General features: G+C 40.0%; 1 protein-coding gene across 1 annotated transcript in view; it reads left to right on the plus strand.

The window, feature by feature from the left end:
• col14a1a (collagen, type XIV, alpha 1a) overlaps positions 1–24,878 on the plus strand; it is a 147,384-nt gene that overhangs the window by 11,221 nt on the left and 111,285 nt on the right. The window contains exons 3-5 of the mRNA XM_080470929.1: positions 3,939–4,055; positions 10,115–10,258; positions 11,242–11,337. Of these exons, the coding sequence (XP_080327055.1) occupies positions 3,939–4,055; positions 10,115–10,258; positions 11,242–11,337 (357 nt within the window). The remainder of the gene's footprint in view (positions 1–3,938; positions 4,056–10,114; positions 10,259–11,241; positions 11,338–24,878) is intronic.

The raw sequence follows: 24,878 nt of genomic DNA on the forward strand, positions 1-24,878 counted from the left end.
TACATTTTTAGATAGGTACCAAAAGATAACATACATTATACTGTGATATAACTCAGGCTATGAATAATTGACAGACTTCACAATACACTTGGAATGGAGAGAATTATGATGTTGAAAAACTGTTTGCATGTTCTCCCTGTGCATGCATGGATTTTCTTCTTGTCTCCAGTCCAAAGACATTCATCTGAGGTTAATTTATAAATGTAAATTGCCAGTAGATGTTAATGTGAGTGTGTGTGCTGTGATGGATGGATGGATGAATGGATGGATGGATGGATGGATGGATGGATGGATGGACGGATGGATGGACGGATAGATAGATAGATGAATGTTCTTCACAAGCATTGCTTTTTTGGTGCATCAGATATTTGCCACAATCCAAAGACATTTAGATCAGGCTGGTTTGTGATTCCACATCGGCTGTGAATGTGCTTGAGGGCAGTCGTCTCTCCCTCTGCGTTATTGCTGTGATTGACTGAGAACCTGCGCTGAATATACAAAGAGTGTGTGAAGCAAATGTAGAGAGTGCAAGGATAAAATAGCGCTACTACTAAAGTGGCAAATTCTGGCTCAGAGTATGAGAGGGAAAAAAAAATTTAACAACACAATTTAAAGAGTTGTTTTGTTATCATCCCCTCAGTCGCACATACAAACAGTACATTGTGCTATCTCCAATATAAATAATAAAAAGGTTGGGATGGGGGATGTCTTCGATGTAAACAAAAACAGGATGCAGTGATTTTGCAAATCTCATAAACCCACTTTCAGTTCACAACAGAACAAAGACAGGCAGCACGAATCCGACATCAAACAAGAGCGGGACAACACTTCTCTGCTAAAACTCCAGTAATTGGTATTCTCACTTCTAAGACGTTTGCAGACTTTTGTTACTAGAAGAGGGGACGCTACACAATGTCCTACTTTTTCAAGCGTCGCTGCCTTCAGATTCACACTGAGGTCACGTTTGTTATGAATTTGTAAAATTAGTATCAACAGCTTGTATATTGTCTATCTTCTAATGTAAGAATTGATGCGCTTATGTGAGAACTGCAAATAACTGCCTCCGGTTTTTCTAAACATTTTACACGCTGTGGTAACATTTCTGGAATTGAGATTATATATGTAGAAGCTGTTTATTAAACAAACAAAAAAAAAAGATTTTATTTAGATTTATGGAGTGATAAATAATATCTAAGATCTTCTCGGTTAAAACTTAAAACTGCACATGGATTGAAAATGTACAAATGTAATCAAGGAAAACACTGTTTTCATAGTGAAGAATTCAACAATTGTGTCATAGTTTTTGCTGTCAATCAACAAATGGCATTATTGTAACTGGTTCATGAAAACAATATGAATAAAGTTCATTATTCACTTGTGGAAATCTTGTTAGGCAGAAAAGGATTGTCTTAAAATAAGCGATGAACTAGAAAAGCTTCATAGTAATTTCTGGTCATTCAAAATGTTTCTTTATTCTCCCGTCTCAGTCTTTTTGTGATGATCAAGTCGATGTGTCAGGAAAGGTCATTTTCATTTAATGTGCTAATTAAATGAGCTGAATCCCGCCTTTCCTAACTGTTCCACCTATAACAAAAGTGCTCAGCGGACACGGTGTCTTCTCTCTCTGGCCTTAATGGGATTTTCCATTGAGAACAATGGATGTCTGTTCTCATCTGCAAGTGAAAATCTCAAACACTTCCCACCTCAGGTTTGTCAACATCATATCACCTATCACATACGTCCGTCTCCTCCCCTCGTGTCTGATGTGCAGCGTTTATCTGTCCGCACTCGTCTCTGGACCTGAGGATTATGTGGGTTAGCAGTTTAAAGTGTGGACTCCTTCAAATGTTATTACTGCTTAAATGGGCTCTTTGACATTTAACATTTTCTGCAAAGTTCTTCCTGAGGCGGATATGCTTCCAGAGGGGGAAATTAGTCAGTTCATGTCAGGCTTTCTCAACATTATTCTGACTGAAACAGTTCACATGTACCAAAGCTCTAATGACACCCCACCCCCCCCCCCCCCCCCCCCCCCCCCCCCCCCAAATTTCTTTTTTATAGACCCGTCAAGCAGTTTAAACTTGAATATTGATAACCATGAAAGTGCTGATTGACTGAGTCTGTTAACGTTTAGTGATTCAGAACAACATTGATCAAGGTTTTCTCTTTTGAAATTGTGAAGTGTGGGAGGGGCTGAATTATGTTTAATGGAGTTCAACTATACCACTGTTAAAATCACAAGATACTTATACTGGGACCTTGATCCTCAATTAAGTATTTTCAGGATAGAAATAACTTAATTTAATGGTGTATTATTATCATACTCGAAACACAAAGTCGCACACCAACGAATGTGATGTATGAAACAGATGAGATGTTGGAAGAAGTGTTTTTACAGTTTGTAAAACAAATCAATCAACATTATTTTATTGTTAAAACATTTGTAAGTAATTATTGATTCTTTCATTTAATGCAAAAAGTGTTTGAATTAAAAAAGAAAACCCGTCTTGCTTCTTGTACCACTGAGATGTGATTAAATACAATTGATTATTTGAAAAGCAACTCACTGATCACGTTAATGTTTTTAATCGAGTCCCACCACAAAAAAACAAGCTTTTTTGCAAAATCACCAGTGTAACAGCAGTTGCAGACTGTATGTAAAGACTTACCAGATATTTCAAATTATAATACACCTTAGTAGCAGGAGAAGTGTTATGGATCATAAAGCTTATGGGTCCCAGCAGGTATTGTAGTGTAATGTGGAAAACATTAGGAAGGGTAGTATTCAACTGAAGATTACTCCTCTGTTTGAGACTAAGCTTGTTTTTATGAGGGTGGGGGCCATTATCCTCCCACACTTTGAAAAATGAATTGAATGAACCCTTTACAAGAGAAGAGACTTTTATTTATGAGTGCTGACAGGTAAAGTGGCTCCACATTAGCGTGCACATTGGTAGAATCATGTTAGAAATTAGAATTAGTCTGGATTGTTTTCTGCACAAACTACCATAGAATAACACGCCGAGGTGGTGAACATGTGATATGTGTTGGAGGCATAAGTTATGTCGGTGAGCTTTCCATCTGAGGTGAATTGGTAGTATTCCCAAATACGACATAATGCTCGGTCGTCGTATTTCTGCCGTCTGGGCTCCTCTCAAGCCGTCTGTCTTTATGCCTGAGTCTGAAAAAACAGTCAAACTCTCCTCTGCTTCCCTTCCACACTTTGATTTACAAAATGTGCTGTCTGTGTTGGTAAGAAACCACAGTCTGCACAAACAGAGACACATGCAGCGAAGTTCTCCTGTCGCCGCTCTTTAACGGGCCACCGCAGACCTGTTTTCATTGACGGAGGAGTGCTGAAGATGCCACTGAACACCAGCTCTTTTCTCCATTATATACACCCAACGGAGCCTTGCAAATGCACACACAGATACATCGACACATTCTGGAATGGGCACAAACCCATGTTTTTTTTCCCCCTTTTCCTGTCAATGGTTTGTAACAGAGATGTATCTTTTTGTTTTCTTGGATTGCGAAGAGAGTTTGACTGGAAACGGTTTTCTTTTTCTTTCCCCAAAAACCCTTTTTAAGCTGTTTTGCACAGAGGCAAAATGAAGCTGAGCTCCTCATTGTCCTGGCCTGTTTTATGCATTGCACTCACGGTTGCAGAATATTCAAAATTGAAATTCTCTCTCTCTGTCTGTCTGTCCGTCCTTCTGTACTCTCTTTCATGCATTTCTTCTTCACTTCCATTTGCGGCAGATCTAGAGGCCTGGGTTTTACATAACCACTAACATTCCTGTCTTGTTAAGGGCACGCTGACTGATAGATGGGGAAGTCTTTTGAATAATCACATCTTCTTTCATCAATATACTTTTCACTGTCCAATCACTTTCCCACTTTATAGAAGCTGATTGAACTGTAAAATTGTTCTTCAGTTCCAGCTCCGAGGAGGCTGCGCTTCAAAGTGCTGAGCTCCAGCAAACTGCTCATTTCATGGAAGGAGCCCAAAGGAGACTTCGACAGCTATCTGTTTCTCTACAACAGTTTACCAGGTGAGATGTTTATGCAAACGCAGACAACACAAATATAAAGAAAAAATGGACTTCACTTTTCCAATTTTTTCCCACTGATTTAACACCCTTTCACACGCAGTCACACACTAATGGAGACAGCTGGTATGCACGGAGCTCAGTCCACCTATTGGGATGATTGGGCTCAAAACCGATTAATGTTGTGAAAAGTGTTGTGAAATTAGTAATGCAGTCCTGCTCAATGAGCCCTCTGTTAACATAAGCATTCTTCCTGATTGGCGCATAAAAGATGTCAGATTGTAAGTAACATTAATGTTAGCCCGTAGCTGCAGTAGCTGGAATGAAATAGCAGCGATACATAAACATTAAGTTACCCTTTTAAGACCTGTCTGTGGCTGTTTGTATTTTATTATAATGGTTTTGTTGCAGCTTCTTCTCGTGGCTTTCCGTCGCTTTCAAGACCTGATAACGCCCAGGTTATAGAGCAGCTTCCTTCTACTTAGTGATGTAATATAAGTGAATTATTTAGATTTTAGGAGATTGGTTCTTATGTGATCAACAGCAATGCAAAATCTTACATTAAAAAAAAAGTAAATTTTTAAAAAATCGAATATTCTTTTATGTACAATATGGAATAAAAGCTGAGTAAATACGATGAGACACATTGTAAATATGCAGATTGATTCAAAGTGTCAGTGTAATAAAGTGACGTGAGTGTATACAGATCTGTTAATATAGCAGTTCAAAGGTCTTAAATCATCCAGGTAGAAGCTGTTTTTGAGTCTTATGGTCCTCACCCGGATTATTAACAAAGGTTTAAGTGAGAGAGATGATGAAATGATGCAAGAGTTACTTTCAAAAGTTACTTGTAAGTAACTTCACTACTTTTTAAAAAAGTAACTTGTAGCTGCAGTGACAGACTGCAACATGCCTTATAAAAGTCGAGCCAAACTCGGAAATTTTGGAGGAAGGATCCCATTAAGACTTGGATTTGCAGTCTGTCAGGAAGGATTATGTAATTTTCCTCTTATCAAAGCTCCTTTGAAGGGATTACACTCTTGAGAGATGTGGAGGACTTAGAGTTTGTCCTGCACCTCTGCCAAGTTTAAGACAACGGCGTGTTTTTGCTGCGTATGTCTGAGGCCTGTCAGCAAAATTTCAAAGTGAGGTCTGATAGGTACACAGGACGGTCGGACCTGTATTAACTCCTGATGGAGTTCAGTCCAGGACAGCTGAGTGACAGCAGCCGCAGCAACGGTCGTCATTCATTCAGACTGAACTGCGCTATCGCTGCCTGGAGTTTGGCCATGATGGACGTCTGAATGCAGCTTTTCTCTGTCACAAGTCGATCCGTTTTACAGACGAGGAGCGTGACCCCCTCTTGTTTAGGACATGCAAAATGTACCAGTAATCCACTGTAATTACCACTGATGAGCCCTTCATTATGTAATCACAGTGTACCTTCACTCAGTCATACATCTCTTTCACTCTTCCTGCGTGTGTTGTTCTTAAAGCTGCAGACAGTTCTTTCTCAGCCGACACAAAAAAACAAAAAAGGAGCGGTACTGAATAAGCACTCTGTAACATAAAACTTGCTTCTCGTACACAGTGCTCTGTGAGAGACGCCTCGCCTGACAATTCCTCGCTGCCTCTGACAGTCGAGAAGAGACGTAAAAAAAACCTCAGATTTATGACCACTTCCTTCTCAGGGAGGAGCGCAGCGGCGGCTCGCCGGCTTCCAGCAAGCGCAGTAAAAATGTGGATTTCTAACAATGCCTTTGTTGTATTCACACACCATGCAGCTAATAAAGTCTTCTTTGATGGGGGGGGGGGAGGATGAGCACAGAAGAACCTGTCCTGGGTCCTGATGTGCGGTTCCCTCTGTGTCCTGTGAGTGGATGAGGTGAACGACAGGCACAGTAAGGCTTGTTAAGACTGACTCCAGCCCTTTTGTTGAGGATAAAGAACCTTTTTAGATCACAAAGAGCCCTGTCAGAGTGGCAGCTAACCTTTTGGCTCAACATAATATCCCCTTTCTCTGCAGTTTTTCCTGTAAAAGCAGCAAATAGTGCAACTGGATAAGGAGTCAGGCTTTAGGTGGAAGCAGATGATTTACTTCTGCTCCCCCCAAAAAAGACTGACTGGATATTTTCTTTAAAAGTTTATCTCTTGTCAGTCGTTTTGAATTTTCAGCTTGTTATCAGCGTGGATAAAGTGACCCATGTGAAATGGCGTCTAAAAGTGTTTCGCTTTTACCTTGTGTTTCTCTCTCCGTTAACGTGAGTCTTTATTGTCTGACGGCACATAAATTAAGCTAAAATAAGCACTTACTGGTTTTCTCACTGTTCGACGAACTGCCAGAAATCCTGAAATTCAAACACGGTGTTGTTGCTCCGTGCACGTACATACTCGTGTGCATTAGTTATTAGTGCCAGATGTCTATATTTATTCTTTTAAATCCCAGCAGAGATGAAGCCAAAGTCAGCTGAGAGAAGTTTTCATTCTGAAACTTCTGGATGGAGTCGAACATTTGGAGACATAATCTGAGTTTTGGAAAATATATTTGCTTTTCAAACACCGAAGGGAAAAGTGGAAACCGGCAGTGACATTTGAAATTTCAAACAGAAAGTTTTAGATTTAGAGGTGCAGATGTATGTGTATGTATTGTTGCAGCACTTAACATGAAACGGTCAATGCACATTGACGCAATGCTTTACAGAGCGGAGACGTCAAACATACAACCTGCGATGGCGTGCAGTCTGTCCTGCAGGATGACATTTAGTTCTGAGCCAAACAGCTGATTACAGCAAGATGCTGCCAAGAAAACTATCTGCCTTTTTGCTAAGAAAATGAAGCACGCCATGAGGGTGAGTTTGTGAAAGCATGCATGGTGAAGGCTGCAGACATCATGTGGCCTGAGAAGAAACATTTTAAAGAACTTTTCGTATGTTCATGACCCCTGAACTCAAACTATTTGATATTATTTTTAGAAAATATGACTGCTGTGAGGATGAGTTAGTGTCCAGATGACAATATCGGAGAAAGACAATCCCATTCAAAATACAGCAGGTATTACTTCTGGCTTTGCTTGTTCACATGTGCAGACAAATTAAATTTCTGGAACAAGTCTTTTCACAAAAAAATATCATGATTTCAGAAATAATATCATCTAAATAAATCTTGTCACCAAACTGTAGTTGCATTAAAATATCATGTGCTTGTGCGCCGAGTATGCTGTCTTACTTGTGAGTGAAAACTGACCTACTATATGGTTTCATGTACTTTTTCTTCCCTACTAGCTCCATGATGTTTGCCATACATTAACAATAGATCGAGAAAAAGTTCAAATATTCTAACTTTTCTGGCAAAATGAACAAAAACACAAGTTGGGCTTAAAGGACCCTGGGCAGGACTTCACTGTACACGTCTCATACAGTTTAACGTCACATATGTAGAAAAAGTTCAAAGAAGCATCTGAGCCATTTGGCAGAGGTGGCATTCCCAACAAAGGTTTTTATTTGAAAGCAATTAGAAAAGATAAATTAGACTATTATGTTGCTTATCCAGGTAAGTTATTATGTTGCTGCATATTAACAATCTGTTGGAAATGTGGGGGACAATGACCTGATTCTACAATTAAAAAAATACCTTCACTCAACAGAAACAGAATAGTGGAGGCAGGGATGTTTCCAGGGTAGTTTTGTAGTTGCTGTTATTAAAATTTCTTTTTTCTTTCCTTTGCTCTGTATACACAGTGTGTAGTGCAATTTATCACACTAGTGAGAGCACATTTTGCTCTTCTGTGTGTCATACATTATTGTCCTTTGTCTTTTTCTTGTGGCCTTTTCTTATTTCATTTCTTGTTGCCTCAGATGAATTTTTGGCCTCTAACAAAAAACAGAGGGTGTGTGTGTGTGCTTTTCTTGATGATTGCAATTACAATTAATTGCTTGTGTTAATAAGAATGCAATAAAGCTCAAGTTTTTTTTAAATATTTATTCTTTGGAGAGTTTTGAGGATGTAAAGCGTGTCATCCGGACTGTGGAGGATGACTTTTAAAAAAAAAAGTAAATCATAAAGAAAATATTCAATTTAGTCATACGTGTAACCTCTGTTTGCAATGTGTCCGCTGCTTTATTCGGAGTAGCGGTGGATATAACACAACACTGAGAGCCGAGCTGTTGAAGGCAGCTTGAAAAATGACAAACACTATACTGTGCAGAGAACAGATTTTTCAGCAGATTTACAAAATTAGGTTAAAAGTCCAGACATTTATTGTAATTTCTACATCAGAAACATCATCCCCTTTCTGTCTCTGCTGTCCACAGAGGATGCCAACATTGAAATAGTAAATAAAAGAGCATGTTGAGAAACATTGCAATTTTTGTTTTTTTGCCGAGGACATGGTTTCTGTATTTTGCATTAGTTAGTTTTTATTTATTTACTTATTTACAATATACCTGTATGTCTTAGCACTAATGCAGAGTAAAGCATTTGTTGTTGCCATTTAGCTTTCATGCAATTATTTACTACTCTGGCCAACCTGAGGTCAGGGAGTTCTTAATATGCCACTTTAACTAACATGAGTTTATTCTTTTTAAAGTTGTTTTTTTTCCCTCTCAAATGCACATAACTCAATGTATTAGCAAGAGACTGTAGAAAAGCACATATAAAGACTTTCTGAGAATTTGAATTGATCATTTGTAAAAGTTGCTGCTCATTTAAACATTGCACTGCTTTCGTATGAAGCTCAACGCATAAACAATGAAACTGCAACTGGCTCTGTGCATCCTCCACGTCGAAAGCTTACTTATTAACTTGATGTATGTTTTTAGTTTCATTTGTATTCAAACAAAAAAGTAAAACTGGTAATTTGTGGTTTTGAAGAGGAGTCGCGACTGGCTTTGAATGGCTGCTAGCAAATACTGCTGTTTTTTGACGTAGCAAGAGAACCTTTTTGTTTTTACAAAGTCGGAGCTGCAGCATGTAAAACAATCTAAGATGATAAATGATCACATATGTTTGTGTTTGTAATATGCAAATATGATCCGGATGACTCAAGTTAAACGGCTAAGTTAAGAGGGTTTTTCATGCTGAGATTGCTGCACACCATATTAACTGTTGCTACAATTTTTACAGCAAAGACTGTGTTGAATGGGATTTTGTGCAGGTTTAATATTTTCTGTGAAAAATGCAAATCAGGGAGTGTGGTGAAGACAGAGGACCATGTCTTCCCGTTAAACCTTCGTAACAGGTGACTGGAGGTGAACTCTTGAATCTCTTTCTGTCGTCACACACAAAATAAAAAAAGCATCTGTAGAGAGGATGTCGGTGAGAAACTTCTCATAAAGTTCGAAAAAGTTGTTTGGCTTTCAGAAAACTGAGACATGAACCCTCAGTGCCTGTAACAGCCTGTCACGGGGTGACTAAGTGAACGTTTCCCCTTCGACTTGAGTCCTGATGTTGAGTTGATTGACGGCGTTTGCGTTCGCCCGCACGGACTGAGTTTCTAGTTTGTGAAGATGATCGATGCCGTTACCTCACCTGATCTGCAGTCACCTTCGGGAGGATTTATCTTCCTTCTTTCCAAAGGTGTCATTAGTCATCACCCTGCAGGGACGGGGCACCAGAAGAGCTGAGGAGGCGAGCGCAGTGGCACACACTCCTGCCGTATTGATGGCCACATTGATTGCAAGGTCAAAATTAGAAGGGGTGTAAATGCCACCTCTTCACCCAGCGGGGATTAATGGCTGGAGAAAGGACATGACCGCACATCCTATTGGGATCATTCTTGGGAGCTACCAACACTAATTTAACTTCTATCCTGTGTCCTTATTTCAAACTTAGAGAATAAAAACAATACATGCATACAGACACACAAAATTCACTGCAAAATAAAAACAGTACGACCTTGAACAGAATGAAGAATAATTGTTAACTCTTTCGCTGACTCAACTTTCTTACAACTCTGATAGGACAACGCTAGTATTTTGAACTGAAATGCGGATGAAAACATCCTTGTGTCTGACCTTTACCTCTCTAACCTCTTTGTCTTTGTGCGTTTCTTTTTTTCCTTTCAGGTGGTCAGCAGAAGGAGATCATCGTCTCCAAATCTGACAGTAAGGTGCTGATAACAGACTACAGCCCCTCTAAAGACTACACTTTCAGCATCATCGCGGTCAGCGGCAGCGAGCAGAGCCGGCCACTGCAGGGCAGACTTAAAGGTTGGTGCATTCGTTTATCTTTCTGCTTTTGTTCTCCTCTGCCACTGTGCTACTGTACTCTGTCTGCGGCACTGTGCCCCACCACTCATCGCTCCTGCACTCTACTGAACACGCTTATGTTCGGCACTGCTGCTCGTTTATCTCAAACGTTTTCCACCTCTGGTGCGTCTGCTCCCCCTCAACTCTGCTCCTCTATTTTTTTTCTAAACTCTGGTGTGATACGCCAGCGAACTTTTTTTTTTAACTTATATCATCTTCTTATTTTATCTCTTCTTCTATATTTTCTACCTGTTTACTTTCATTTCCGCTCTATTTCTACTTTTTCTTCCTCCCAGTGCCGAGAGACCATCTATCTACCTCTCATTTTTGTTTTTGTTTTTTTTCAACTGTGTTACACTGCAACAACTCAAAGCCTGAGCAGGGACATTTGTCAAGTCTAGTGGTCTGCAACCCGTGGCTCTCAGGCTGGAGCTCTTCAAACACTCTGTTGCTCTCCACAAATCTACACTTAAACGTTTACTCATCCTTACTTACTTCACAAGACAATTTGCAAAGTAAGTAACAGTGTTTGCCGTTATTCCAACTAAGATATGCTTCACGTCTTACCACTCCAACACATTAAATAAAAACCTCTCAATTGTAGTTCTTGCATTCAGAAATGGAGCGTAAACTTTAGTTTGGGTATAAAGTGGTAGAGCGCTATTTGTCATAAAAGAAGAAGGGATTCGACAGGTCCTTGATTCATTCATTGAAATGAATAGAATGTCTTGAGGTTAAAGATCAATATGTGTAGTGTAAAATAATAGCATCCATCCATCCATCCATCCATCCATCCATCCATCCATCCATCCATCCATCCATCCATCCATCCATCCCTCTGTAACTTTCTGTATTGGGCTTTCCTCAGAAAGGGCCTTTCTAATGCTGCTTTCATTTTATCCACACGCTCTTAACAAGTGACTAATCTGTTCCACCTCCCACAGGTGAAAGAGGTGAGCGTGACGGAGGAGACAAGACTGAGCCTCACAGGCTGACCGATTCAGTCGTACCTCCTGAAGATGCCAATGAGATCTCTGGAGGTAGGACGAACGCACTCTGTAACTGTTTCCTGGATAGGAGGCTTGCGAGTCTTGTGCTCGCACAAACGTAGAAATAAAAGGAATAGATGACCCGCCTAAAGAATCCACCCTTCAGTTGCTATAGCGATGTTTGGAGGTAGGAAAATACACCAGCCCCATGAATCAGGAAGCCAAAAAAATGCGTCTGGGTGGTTGTCGGTGTTCGGTTGGATCTCGCCCTACATGCAGCGTCTGTGTGCAACTGGTTAACAGTAAAATCCAGCTTTTAAAGCCATACACGGGCAGACATGAGCCTGGAGGTCAGCTTACCCAACAAGTGAGAGCAGGGAAGCCAAACCCTTCTACGCCTCACTGGCAAATCATTCACAGTTGTGATTTGTGGAAACTTTTTAGCATATGACTTTAACTCCTGATATTAGGCAAGTGACCCGCACTGTCCGCTTTATAACCTCGCAGTTGTCTTTTTATTCCCCTCCCATGCAAGATGTCTGGCATACTGTATGTTTGTGATAGAAACCAAGATGTTCTTTCAGTTGGCAGCAATAATGGGCTCATATTTATATAACTAATATTTCAAGGTTTTTTTTCAGAGCAGTAAGAGAAGAAAGGAATGTATTGGTGTTTATATTTCACTGTGTATCCTTGCTTAGAAACTGCCCTGTGTCTGTTGTCTATAAGGAGTTCAATTGGATCTATAAAGCAGTGTTTATATGAGCCTGTGTGTCTCTCAGAGTGGAAACTGCAACTGCAGATAAATGAAGGTGATTGCATTCAGAAGATTTAATGTCACCTTCTGTAATATACTTTTATAATTACTGTTGCTTCTTAACCTAATGTGAGCAGAATCATATCACTCAATACTTATTAGTTAAGTACATTTCCACTAAGGTCACTTTTTTTGGTTTTCTGCAGGTGGCCATTTATCACATAATACTTATAGAAAGCAGTGATTTAGAAACACTCGCAAAGCTGCAACTATTTAATGTTCTTTGGAGGTTTCAGACTCCATTTAATTGTGTAAGTCTATGTCATAATTTGAATGCACTCTAACCCTTGTACATTATTTGCACAATGTCATTTCACCCACTAACACTATATGTACACTGGAGATATGCTGATGAAGCAGAAGAGCATCACACAGACAGAGATGTCGAATCAGAGAGAAATTCATAACCATGATTACATAACAAATTTGTGCTTGGATGTGATGGTAAATCACCAATTTCATGTTGAGTGCAGTGTCTGGGAACTCTTGAAATATGTTTTTCATGGTGCATGCTGGAGCACAAAGATGCATACAAAGCTATATAGAAGCTATATATATATATATATATATATATATATATATAACTAAATAGAAGGTAATTACTTTTTATTTAAAAGAAAGCTGTAAAAAAAAACATAAATAGTTTTATCAAATCGCATCAGCTCCATCCTACCGCAACTATAAGTTACATAAACTGGTATAGAAAATGTTTGTTTAGCAAGAAAATTAATTTCTTGTATTTATGCCCCGCTTCCTCAGATTGTTAATGTGGTTCACTGCTCCTGTAGTCAGAAAATCATAAAAATTGCAGTTGACCTGAAATTGTTTAACATTTAATTTGGACTTCCTCGAAAAGAAAACATTGTTGAAGTAAAAGTGAGGCTGATTGTGATGTGATGTGATGCCTCGGGGCCAACACACCTCCTAGTGTGAGTCTCCGTAGTGAGTCTGCCTGCATTTACTTACAGATAGAAGCTTAAACTTCTACTGAACCCATCATGAAAGTGTATCTATATAGAACCAAAAAGAAGAGAAACATTACAGGCCTTTTTTTTCACACTCTTATATACACGTACGCACGCACGCATGCACGAAGGAACATTCCTCCTCTTCCACCACCCCCACCCCCACCCCATTCTGTCAGTGTGTAGATTACAAGTCTGGATTTCATTCGGTCTGCTATTATCTGAACCGCTCACAATGCACAGTAGCAGAGGTGACCTTGATTGGTGTTCTGCCTCCTACCTGTTGGGGATTATAATAATATCCTGCTGTGCTTGAATAGAGTTTGTGAAAGCGGTGTGCGTGTGTGTGTGCGCGCGCGCGTGTGTGCGTCTGCGGCTTTGTGTACTGTAGCGATGATGATGATGATGATAATGTGCCACTGAGGATCAATAGAGGACGCTCTTTTATGTTGTGTTGTAACGTGTGACTGCTTCTCTTTCTTTCCCTCTCAATCATGCTCTGAGGGTGTATTTATGTTCAGCAGTGATAATACCGACGTCCCACCGAGCTCCAAAGATGTGGCTTTGCATGATGCATTTGAAAGTCTAACGTGTGCCTTCTCTGTGCACTTGTGTGCATCTGTGTTAGCGTGCATGTAGATGCTGAACCAGTCAATCACCACTTTGTTCCTGAGTAGTAATCAGTATGTTTACATGTCACGGGGGGGTTGTTTACTAAAGCTTTTATTAAGTGTGTTTGTGTGTTTGTGTGTGGAGGAGCAAAACGCAGCTGTCTGCTGATTGGTCTGTGACTTACGTCACTCTCGACAAGCCCGCAATATTTAAATACCTCATCAACCGTATGCCTCTGTTGTTGTTAACACACTCTGCTTCGTTGTTTTATTAAGTAATTAAAATTTTTGTTGCAGTCGTGAAGCTGGGGCAGCAACTTTCGTGTTAGTCCCGAGAGGGCTGAGACTACTGTTGCGTAATGACGTCGCATACCTGCATCATACCCCGCCCACATTTTAACCGTACTCTCTGTGGTGGGACCATGCAACAGAGTTGGGTCAGGGCATGGTTTGCTTTAATATACTGTCCCGTCCCGTTCTGTCCCGTCACATTCTGTGCAGTGGAAACGAGGCTTAAATCACCTATTATTTGGACACCATTTCACTGAAACCCACGCCGAAATGCAAATATTTAAGGATTAATACTGCAGGTCGTAAGTTACTGTCAGGTTAAGGCTGTGGTTACTGGTAGGTAGACAAGGCAGACACGGTCCGTTTTTAACCCTAATCTTAAAAATAATTTTCATTCCTTGGCTTTTAACTCAGTTTGAGACTCTGCTCTTGTTTTTATTGTTGCCATTTTATTGTTTTTATTGTTTGTACTTTATGTTACTAGGTTTTTATGTCTATTTATGTACAAAACGTTGGTTCAGCTATAGCTGTTGGTTGAAAGTGCTATACAGATAAAGTTGAGTTGAGTTGTAATGGTGAAGGCTAAGGTGAGGCGGAACCTCTAGTGATGGTGTAGAAATAGAGGACACATACTACTACTGTGAAAAAAAACCACACTATACAGTATATTATAAGATTTGAAGACTTATTTCTTTGGCCCATCATCTTGATTGACTGACACGAGCTGGACTAACAGAACCCAAGAGATGAGACTTGCATGATCAATCAATCCCTCAATCATGGCAGTTTTCCTGAGATGCATAATTTTCTGATCCATCCAGTCAGAATTTTTTAAACATTCACTACCTCTAATGAACATCAGATTGCAGCTGGTAAACCGTCCACACGTTCCTGTTCTTCCTCTGTCGTGGCTCAGAGCTGTCGGTTTACCAGACAGGGTGCAGACACTGGTGTTAGGTGAGACTGGGTTTATGTTAGGGTTAGTGGTCGGCTCAGGGGTCTGGATATGTAGTAGATATGAATAAAGTGAGTACAACAAGGTGATAAATTGATGTACTCATCCTTATGATAAGAGGCAGATGATATTCTGTGCTTGTTATCTTTTTTCAGCCACCTGTGTGTCGAACCTCCACCCTGAAGTTTTTTTTCCTCAAAGAAATTTCCTTTTCTCCCGAGAAGCTGTTCTTGTAAAATGAACATTGTTTAGCATCTCGACTTGGCGAAGCAAGGTCAAAGCACGAGGAGCACAAACAACTGCGTCTGCAGGGATGTTCGCGAGGTGGATTAAAGTTGGGTGGAGGTGTTTGAAGTGGAGGAGAGAGAGCTATTAGCTGAAGGAAATGTTGTGAAACTTCCTACACTGTGAGTAAAACAACCACCTCTGCCAGCCGCTGTTGTTCTTGAGATATGAAACAAATTATTTAACCATATCTTGCAGAACAGAAGCGCCGGCTTCCCTGAACTAACTGCAGACTATACCTACCAGCAACTTTAAATGAAACTAATTTTCTGTCTGGCTCTTCAGAGCGTTGACTCTATGTAAACATGAAAGGCTTCTGAGGTATGCTCTACCTCGGTTTATAGCTTCTAGTCAGTCCATATTATCCCATATGGATGTCAGTCATTTGTGAGTCTATAGGCTGCCTTAAAAGTCAGTGATTTGAATCATCGGTCGGGGACTTGGTGAGTCAAATCTCAGCTTTGGAAAAGGGCTGAGGCATTTTTTACAGCTTCTAAATCAATCCACAGGAATCAGCCACTCACTGCTGGAGGATGTGAAGAGAATTCCTTCTCTCCATGAATATCCGTTTCTCAGCTGTAGCGTCTGAATGATTTTTTTTTTTTTTTTTCTTCTTCTTCTTGCTGCGTCACTGTCTACACAGAAAAAAGCTACATAACTACCCTGGCATGCCCTCCTGATTTAAAAACCTGGACTGTTCTGCAGGAGAGGAATTACGCTCAAATTATAAAGGACAAATTAGCTTTTTCGTCGAAAGGAGCTCAGGTTCACTGTGATGCAATACAATTAGACCGAGGCTCGGTTCTTTGCTGGAGCTAAATGAAATGCTATATCATTCTGTCACATTGGTGAAGTGGTTCTTAGTGCTCTCTTATGGAGTAAAAGTAGAGAGGCATTATCACTGGGAAACCTAATGGCTATATCTTTATGTCCCCAACCCTCAGCAATTACTATAAATATGCAGGACACTGACTTTGCTTCCTTTTACTGTCGATAATTGAAAAGTTAAACACAGGCAAATGTGTGGCGTCGATTTGAATGAAACATTAAACTGTTCAAAAATGATATATTTTTAAATTACCTTTAAAGGACATGGGTGTATCATAAAGCTGTGGCCTTGAAAACGATGAGGATTCCTAAATATCTACATATATAGTTAGGATGAAGCAAATAAAACAATAATGTTAATAGAATGGATGTATTTAAATACATATAAGACAGAGACGCTGCTTCTCACAGATAAACTCATGTTGTTACAGGATCATTTGCATTTTTGTGAAAGTTGGAGAGTTTTGGCTGCACGGTGCTACTTTAGCTGATCCATGTGATCTTGTTTCTTTTACTAAAGATACATTTGCTATGGGAAACCCAATTTCACAAAACAAATCTTTATTTATGCACATCATAGTAAATCAGATCTGCTGCTAATCGTGATGGTTTAAAAAACAAAATAGAAGGGCCATACACAAAAAGTTATAGCAGATCTAAACCTCAAATTAATGGGAAAATAATCCTAATAAATGGGGTGTGGGGGGGCGGGGGGATCATGGAACTTCTTTTCATCCGGGATGCCAAGCAAAGTTAGTAATATGTTCATTTTCCATTTTTTTCTGACATTTATATCCCTGCCAATGAAAACTCTCTCTGGGCTCTTTAATCAGCTGGCTGCATTAAAAGAATGTCTCAGTGTGTGATGCTCATACTTTACTCTCCTGGCCCAACGTGTCAAAACAACTTTTAGCCTTTCATTTTGGACCGATGTAAGAGGGCAGAGGGAATGACGTCAGTTTACAAGGTTGTTGGCTTGACTAACAGGCTCCACAGATTAAAAAAAATAAAAAAATCTAAAGCACTTTCCGCAGCCTTCTTTTCAGGGCAACAGCTTCTGTCTCCATTTCCCCCTAAATGGTAACTTGGTGTCCTCTAAACATTAAAAACTGTGTCTTTGAAATGGAAACCAGGTTGTAGGCCTTGTTCTCAGTTGTTCTTTAATATAAACCCTTTGAGTATTTGAGAAATCAAAAACAGATGATTTTTCTAAGTATCTATTTTAACAGTTGACTGTTGTTGCTGGTTTTGTCCTCCTTTCATCCAAAATAAAGCCAGTTAGGAACTCTGGAGCCAGTAATAATAAATATCTGTGTTTTGCTTAACAATGCAAGAACAAATCCATTAGTGGTGTCCTGACAGTAATGTATTTTCTTTGGAAATTGGCCCCAAACAATATAGTTTTTCAAAAGCAGCTTTTATTTGGACAGCTGCTACTGTGTGTGTGTGTGTGTGTGTGTGTGTGTGTGTGTGTGTGTGTGTGTGTGTGTGTGTGTGTGTGTGTGTGTGTGTGTGTGTGGCCCCCAGTAATGAAACAGATTGTTGTTGCTGTGCAGGCAATAAAGCTCTGATAGTTCTCTGCACTTGCGTCTCTTGATCAAACCTGAATGCCTAAATAAAATATATTGTCAAAGAAAAATAAGAGATCTGTAACCACTTTCACTCTGTAACCACTTCCACTCATTTGATGTGGGTTTGAGTCCAATTTCAAAGTGGACTGATTAAAAAGTATTTTACTTTGTCCCAGATAGTGCTTGTAGCTTGTAGAGTAACATATACTCCCCGTGTAAGGCACTTATCAAAATTGTGTGAGATGATAGTGGGAAAGAAAACTGAAAACTTGTGATGTTAAGGGCCGGTTCACACTCGCAGCTAGCAGTATTGGACCAAAAGAAGTAATGAACTGTTGTCATGACAACAATTTTGTGTACTGTTCACTGAGATGGGAATTTTACCAGCGAAGTAGTCAACATTATGAAATGTATGACAGAGTCAAGACAGTGGCAGATCTTCCTCATTTATTCACTTTAATTTTGATAAACTGCCTGGAGACAAAGCTTTTAGAAGTCCATTCAGTCCTGTGTTTAGTCTGCGTGAAACTATATGATCTGTGCTTCATTCATACTTCTGTCCAACTCCAATCAGACCACAGTAAGCTAATCAAGGGACAACTTCCGCAAATAAGTTCCAATTTTAATTTGACCTTTAACTGTAAACACACTATAAGGCTGCGTTCACTCTGCAGGTCTTGATGCTCAATTCAGATTTTTTGCTGGTGTCAGATTTTTTTTGCGTGATCCTTCACATTACATTTAATTCACATTACATTTCAAACGTGACCTCTATCAGACTGCCGTGTGAACGAGATCGAACCCGACAATTTAATTCAGGCGCATTTGAAGTCACGTCCAGCACGATATTTCCGGGTTGCCAGATGTGACTCACTGTTTCCAGCCTAAACAATGTAAAACCCACACACTTCAATAAAAACCAGCTCAAATCTCAGCCCGTGTAGGAATCATGTTAAAACTGTATAATTATTATATGTGTAATAATGAACAAATGAACACACAAATGCTTGAAATAAACAAGGTTAAACTGTAAGAGAATTTTGCTCCCCAATTGGGGGCTACCTGCCATATCTGGTAACACAGGTCAGTGCGTGTAGATCAATTTTCAAATGGTTGTTAAATACCAGCTGACAACATTAAGAAAACATGAGGAGCGAAAGAAGGAAAATGACAAGGCAGTCGTATGTAAAGAAACATCAGAATTGGTCCCACATACGATCGAGGCCTGGGTCTGGTATGCAAACATTGGAATTTGAGCTTTCACATGGCCACAAAACAGGTCGGATGTGGGTCATTTATGATAAAAAAATCTGAATTAGGGCGCATTTCCCCACAGTGTGAACAAGGCCTTAATGTTCCTACCTGTGTCATGAAAGATTTTGTCCCAAATCTCACTCTACTTTTTGCTGGAAATGATGATGACAATGTTTGAACTTATCACTTAATAAAATGTCTTCTACCTGTCTGAGGTACATTTTATTCAACCGATCCTGCTTATGTATGATTGATTTAGAAATGACATTGCAGTGCGTTTGTGTGTGTTTATTGACTGTATTTGACAGTGTTAATGCACCCATGCACTCACAGTAGTAAGTGTTAATGCACAAGTATGCCATTCGAAACAAGAAACCAGTGTTGGCATGTCATTACCATTAATGCGCTGGTGCTTAAAAGAGTTATTAACAACAAGCTATTGATGCTTTTCAGAGCTCTTTAGCTGCTTAAAGGGATAAACTCTGATATCATTACCAATCCTCTCATTTAATGGTTGACTTGCTTTTTTACATAAAGCAATCAGAGCACCAAGCAGACAGCAGACACACACAAGTGGGAATCACTGAGCAGTAATGGGTAAAAGCATCTGCATCTCTCCATGCGACTGTGCCTTCTCCAATACATACCACCAAACAGGATATGAGCAGAGCTGAGCCTTTTTCACTCCCCGACTGAGGATGGAAACTGACGCGCACGCCGCAGAGGCACACAGATTGAACCCAAGGGACCGACGTAGTTAAAGTTGAACAGGAGGCCAATGAGATTCTGTTGACATTCACCACTCTGGGGGTGAGAGAGGGGGAGAGTCATCGAGTATCCATCACGTCTGCAAAGGGTCACAAACACACACCAGGAGAGTGAGGTTTCGATCCTTATAGCAAACATTAATTCTAAGCATTATCATTTGTTTCAGCTCTGACATTCTCCAGGTATGTGTGTGTGTGTGTGTGTGTGTGTGTGTGTGTGTGTGTGTGTGTGTGTGTGTGTGTGTGTGTGTGTGTGTGTGTGTGTGTGTGTGTGTGTGTGTGTGTGTGTGTGTGCGTGCGTGCGTGCGTGCGTGTGTGTGTGCGTGTGTGTGTGTGTATTCTTGTTCTTCTATACCAGAGGGTGTGTCAGCCTGATTGCACACTGACCCATGGGGTCTTATGTCAGTATGGGCACAGAAATTGTGATGAGAATCACAAAAGTTTTAGGTGAATATATATTTTAAGGTTCAACGGTTAGACTCAGGTTAGGATGAGAATAGAGTTTGGTTGATATTAATGCTGGAGTAAGTCTTCACGAACTGTAAATGTCTGTGAAAGTCCCTTGAATTAATGAAAGTAGTCTCTGTGTGTGTCTTGCTCTTCTATACTTGTAGCGACATAAACCTGATTGCACGCTCATGCATGAGGACTCGTGTTACCATGGGTACAAAGATGGAGTTCGGCATTGGGAAAATCTATATATTTTGAGATGAAGACATGCTTTACAGTCAGGCTCTGGATATTATTAGTTTAAGTTCAGGTTTAGGCAGGTGGAAGTTAGGGTTAGGGTACTGTGTTGTTGTGCTTTGTTGTATTGTTCCCATAAGACATACAGTGTAATCTGTGCTGTGGGTGTTCATATACACAGGTAAGGACTTCATGCTGATTGGACATTCCTTCATGGGAACTCGTGTCACTTGTTAAACAGATATTGAGCCAGATGGAGAAAATCATTTCATTTTTTTAGTGTTAACATATTTCGAGGTTACATTAAGGTTAGTGTTTGGTTACGATCGGGATAATTGTTTGACAAGCAGTAGTTTAAATTAGTAGCTATGGTTGAATTGAATCTAAGGTAATATAAAAACATAGGAAGGCATGTCAGCACAATGTGTGTGTGCGTGCGTGTTATCACCTTGTTAATTCCCGGCTTTAACATTCATTTGGTTTAAATCTCTCCATCTCTTTGCGGCTGTGTGCCTTTATTTATTGCCTTATTAGTTTCTAGAATTACCACTTATAGGCTTCCTCAGCCTTTGCACATTTTGCCTCCTGTTTAATTCAATTCCCAGTCTGCACCATTCAGTCAGTGTGATGCTCAGAGGATCTGGGCATGTCAAAGGTTCGTGGCCGGGGAGATGGGCCACTTGGATGCTAAATAGCTAGAGAGACTGAGTGTTGTGGCTAAATCTGATGCCACAAATGAAAGGGGACAAATAAAGTGAATACGTGCACCTCATCCATGCATGCGGAGGCTACGAACTACTTGATGCTATCATTTCACGAGAACGCCTCTTAACATTACATCAGCTTTTTCCATTTGAGAACAAAAAGAGCCAAATGTGTATGGCATGGCTGCGAGCATGAAAGACGCCAAGAAATGTAAAAAGAATGTTGTAGACGAGATGTGAAAGTAATGATGCGGCTAATGTGAAAATGTGGTCTCGGTATAGGTTGACTCGTCATCTCAGAGGCTAAACAAGGACAGCGTTAAAGGGAGACTTTCAGAAAACATATTCAAACCTAATGAAAAGTGGGGCGACAAAGATTAAATTCAAACTATTGTCATCCAGTTATGGCCATTTCAGTCTCTGCTTGTTTTTTCTTCCATCATCACAAGATCTGACTGACATTTTATTTTGGATGATTTCCAAAAACTCAGTAATTCCTGCTGCATAGACCTAAAGACATATCAACCATCATGTTGTGTGTGTGTGTGTGTGTGTGTGTGTGTTAGCCAGACTTCTCTCCTTGTCCTCCATTGATAGCGGGTGTTTCATGGGTGAGTTGAGTTAATTGTATGACATTGGCTAACAAGTGCACGTGTGTGTGTGTGTGTGTGTGTGTGTGTGTGTGTGTGTGTGTGTGTGTGTGTGTGTGTGTGTGTGTGTGTGTTTGTGTGTGTGTGTGTGTGTGTGTGTGTGTGTGTGTGTGTGTGTGTGTGTGTGTGTGTGTGTGTGTTGATGTACTAATGACATTTCAGTGGCAAGAACTCAATTACAATAATCACAGTCCACTTCCTCACTGATTTTTTTCGGCTTCCTCATTTGCACTTTATTATGAGCCATCGTACTTCTACTGTAGTTTAACCCTGGCATGAACCAAAGTATCACAGTTTGAAAGAAGGTTGAAAAATAAACACTTTGCATCAATAAAATGTGATATTTGAGAATGTAAATGAGCAAATATACTGTAGCTAAAGGGACAACCCTCTCCAGGTACATTTCTAAACTTCAATTTACATTTTAGGCAGTTTAAGCCATGCTTTTCTGTTTAAGCCATTTTTACTCTACTGTGGGTTTTTTTTCCTAATACAAATGTCACTACTGTATCCTCAAGCTGTGAGAGGAATGTTTCTTTAAAAGATTGTTGTATGTGGAACAAAATTAAAATGAGATAACAATGTTTGTTTACAAATATCTTGTGAAAGCTGCAGGGGGCTGCTACACATGGACTGCAGAGCCACATTTGGCTCCAGAACTGCAGGTTGCACACCCCTTAGTCTAGGAGTTACGGTTATGAGAAGTATGCATCATCAATCCTGTCAGTGGTGACAAGGGAGGAGTTTTAGAGTTTTTCATAATTTACAAACATTTCGCGGGGGACTGGCCTTCTGTTTGTTTTTATGCACCCAAGGCGGGAATCACAGAAACCATCTTCTTAATATGGTTTCCTCCTCACCAGTGTTGTTTGTGCTTCTTTTCTCTTTCTTTCCACGGACTCCCTCTACCTCTACTCTCTTACCTCCCCTTCCTGCCCTGTTGTTTTAAAGTTTACGGTTGAAAAAAAACACACTATAGCAGTGGTTTGAACTCGTACTTGATGTCATTTTAGGTTGATGAAGTTTCCCACTTGCGTCCCATTTTGGAAATAAAGAGCATTTGTTGCTAAATGGTTTAAAGGAGGCTATTGTGACATTTGAGGAACACAGACAAATTATAGCTTGGTTTTGCATATATTTCCATGAATTTCCAGACTCATAACAACTAGTTTAGCTGCAGAAAATTCTTTTTGTACAGTTTGCTGGCCCACTCTCATTCCCTTGAGTTGATGAATATATACATCTGTCATACAAATAGCAGTTCAGGCTTGACTAGGGATGAACTAAAGGATGGCAAAAGACCAGTGGAAAAAAAGAAGGACGCAGTCCCTATTGCATAATTAATAATTAAGGCAGTATTGTGTTGAACAGTGATCAAAAAGACCCGGTGTAACTCACACACCCTCTACTCTGTGTGCAAGACGCTAGAAAAACAACCAGGGATGATAAGAACTCAAATACTAACACACAGTTCTGTGTGTGTTTGTGTGTGTGTGTGTGTGTGTGTGTGTGTGTGTGGGCAGAGAGAGATTAGAGGAAGGCAAACAAAGAAAAGAGTACAGACAGGTAGACAGGAAGACATGAGGTAGAGAAATAGTGAGAAAGACAGTTTATAGTCCGCACATTGCTTTCGGCATACATCCAGTGTCTTTTCTGTCAGTTAGTCTGTGTATTCAGTGAAGTGGAACAGACAGTGGATTATAGATCAGGATACCGGGAAGGGAAAGCAACAGCGAACCATCTGAAAACAGCTGTCGGATTACACCTTAAAACCCAGTGGATCGCCGCACTTACGCTCACATACGCAGACTCACGTAGGCCCGCAGGTCTCACGCATGAATATGAATGCGAGCGCCCGGCTGAGTTTGTCTGAGTTACTCTGAGGGCCACTGAGCAAACGACAGGTGTATCAATCTGCTTCCTGTCTCTTTGCTGAATAAACAAGCTTATAAAACAGAGAAAATCCTCTTTTTGAGCTCTTTTGTTCCACCTTTTGGGCTCTTTCAAGTGTGGGTTTAAAGGGCTGTCATTGTGATGGCTGTTTTTACTTGGAAAGAATACAATTCCTGCATCTTTATTCACTGGGAAAACAGGACACACTGATCAGACCTGTGTTTTGCCTTTGGTTGTTTGTTCTTCACCATAAGCAAGGTGCAAAATACAGAGGAGTGGTTGGGGTCTACATATCCCCTCCTATGGTTATTATGGTATGGGGATAAAATGTATTTATTTCTTCAAAGAGTGTGATGTGACTTTAAAAAAGACAGAAATATATGAGCATTTTGAATAAACAAATAAAGTGGCATGTCCAACCCTCACTTGTCATTTGAAAACCTCACAAAACACAGATGTCACAGTATTAAGTGGCAATTTTTAATATTGTCTGGTGGGGAAATGACAAAAGGGGAGCCTCCTGGAGGTTTTTCAAGAGACAAACATGTCTTTACATAAATAACGGCAACTGTTAGACCTGTTACACTTGTAGTTTTTGTACCACAGCTTTATAGTTTATGGCTGTAATTTATTACATTCGGTCAAACTTTAGTTTGAGATGCAAGTTTTCCACCTTTTCTTGTCACGAGTTCCCAGTTTGTCTTTAAATTTCTATTTCTTCTGAGGGATTTCTTTCCCACAAGGTGCATTCTGTTTCTAATTCAAACTTTAGGTAATATCACATAGTCTGCAACTAACGCATTAGTTGTAATCAAATTTGAAAGCAGAAAGCCTGAGGTAAAGCTCCCCTGAAGGACAACCTTGACTTATTGGGAAAATTGTTTATTTTCTGTCTTGCCACGAGTTAAGATGAAACATTATTAGTATCAAGGATCTTTCTTTTGTTTTAAATGTTTACACCTCATTGTGTGTTTTCACTAGAGCTATGTACGGATTCCCAGAAATAATTACAGTGTCTTACAACGACCTCCACAAGTTTAGATGTTTTTCACAGGAGACATCCTGCCATTAATTTCCTCGCTGAAGTTCCAGGGTCTTGGTGTTGTGCGTGATACCCTGAGTCATCATTTATTTGTAATGTTAATGATAATGTGGGTCTTAGTGTTGTAGTGTCGAACAAAATGGGATTTCTGTTGTGAAAAATGCCCACAAAGACAAGTGGTTTTTTTCGGGAAATTACAGCGCACACACTAAAGAAGCATATTTGCTTACCGTGAAAGTTATTTCCATTGGAAAAAATTTATTTCCGAGTTA

The sequence above is a fragment of the Lipophrys pholis genome (genome assembly GCF_963383615.2).
Source record: "Lipophrys pholis genome assembly, chromosome: 9".
In the NCBI taxonomy this organism is placed as follows: Eukaryota; Metazoa; Chordata; class Actinopteri; order Blenniiformes; family Blenniidae; genus Lipophrys; species Lipophrys pholis.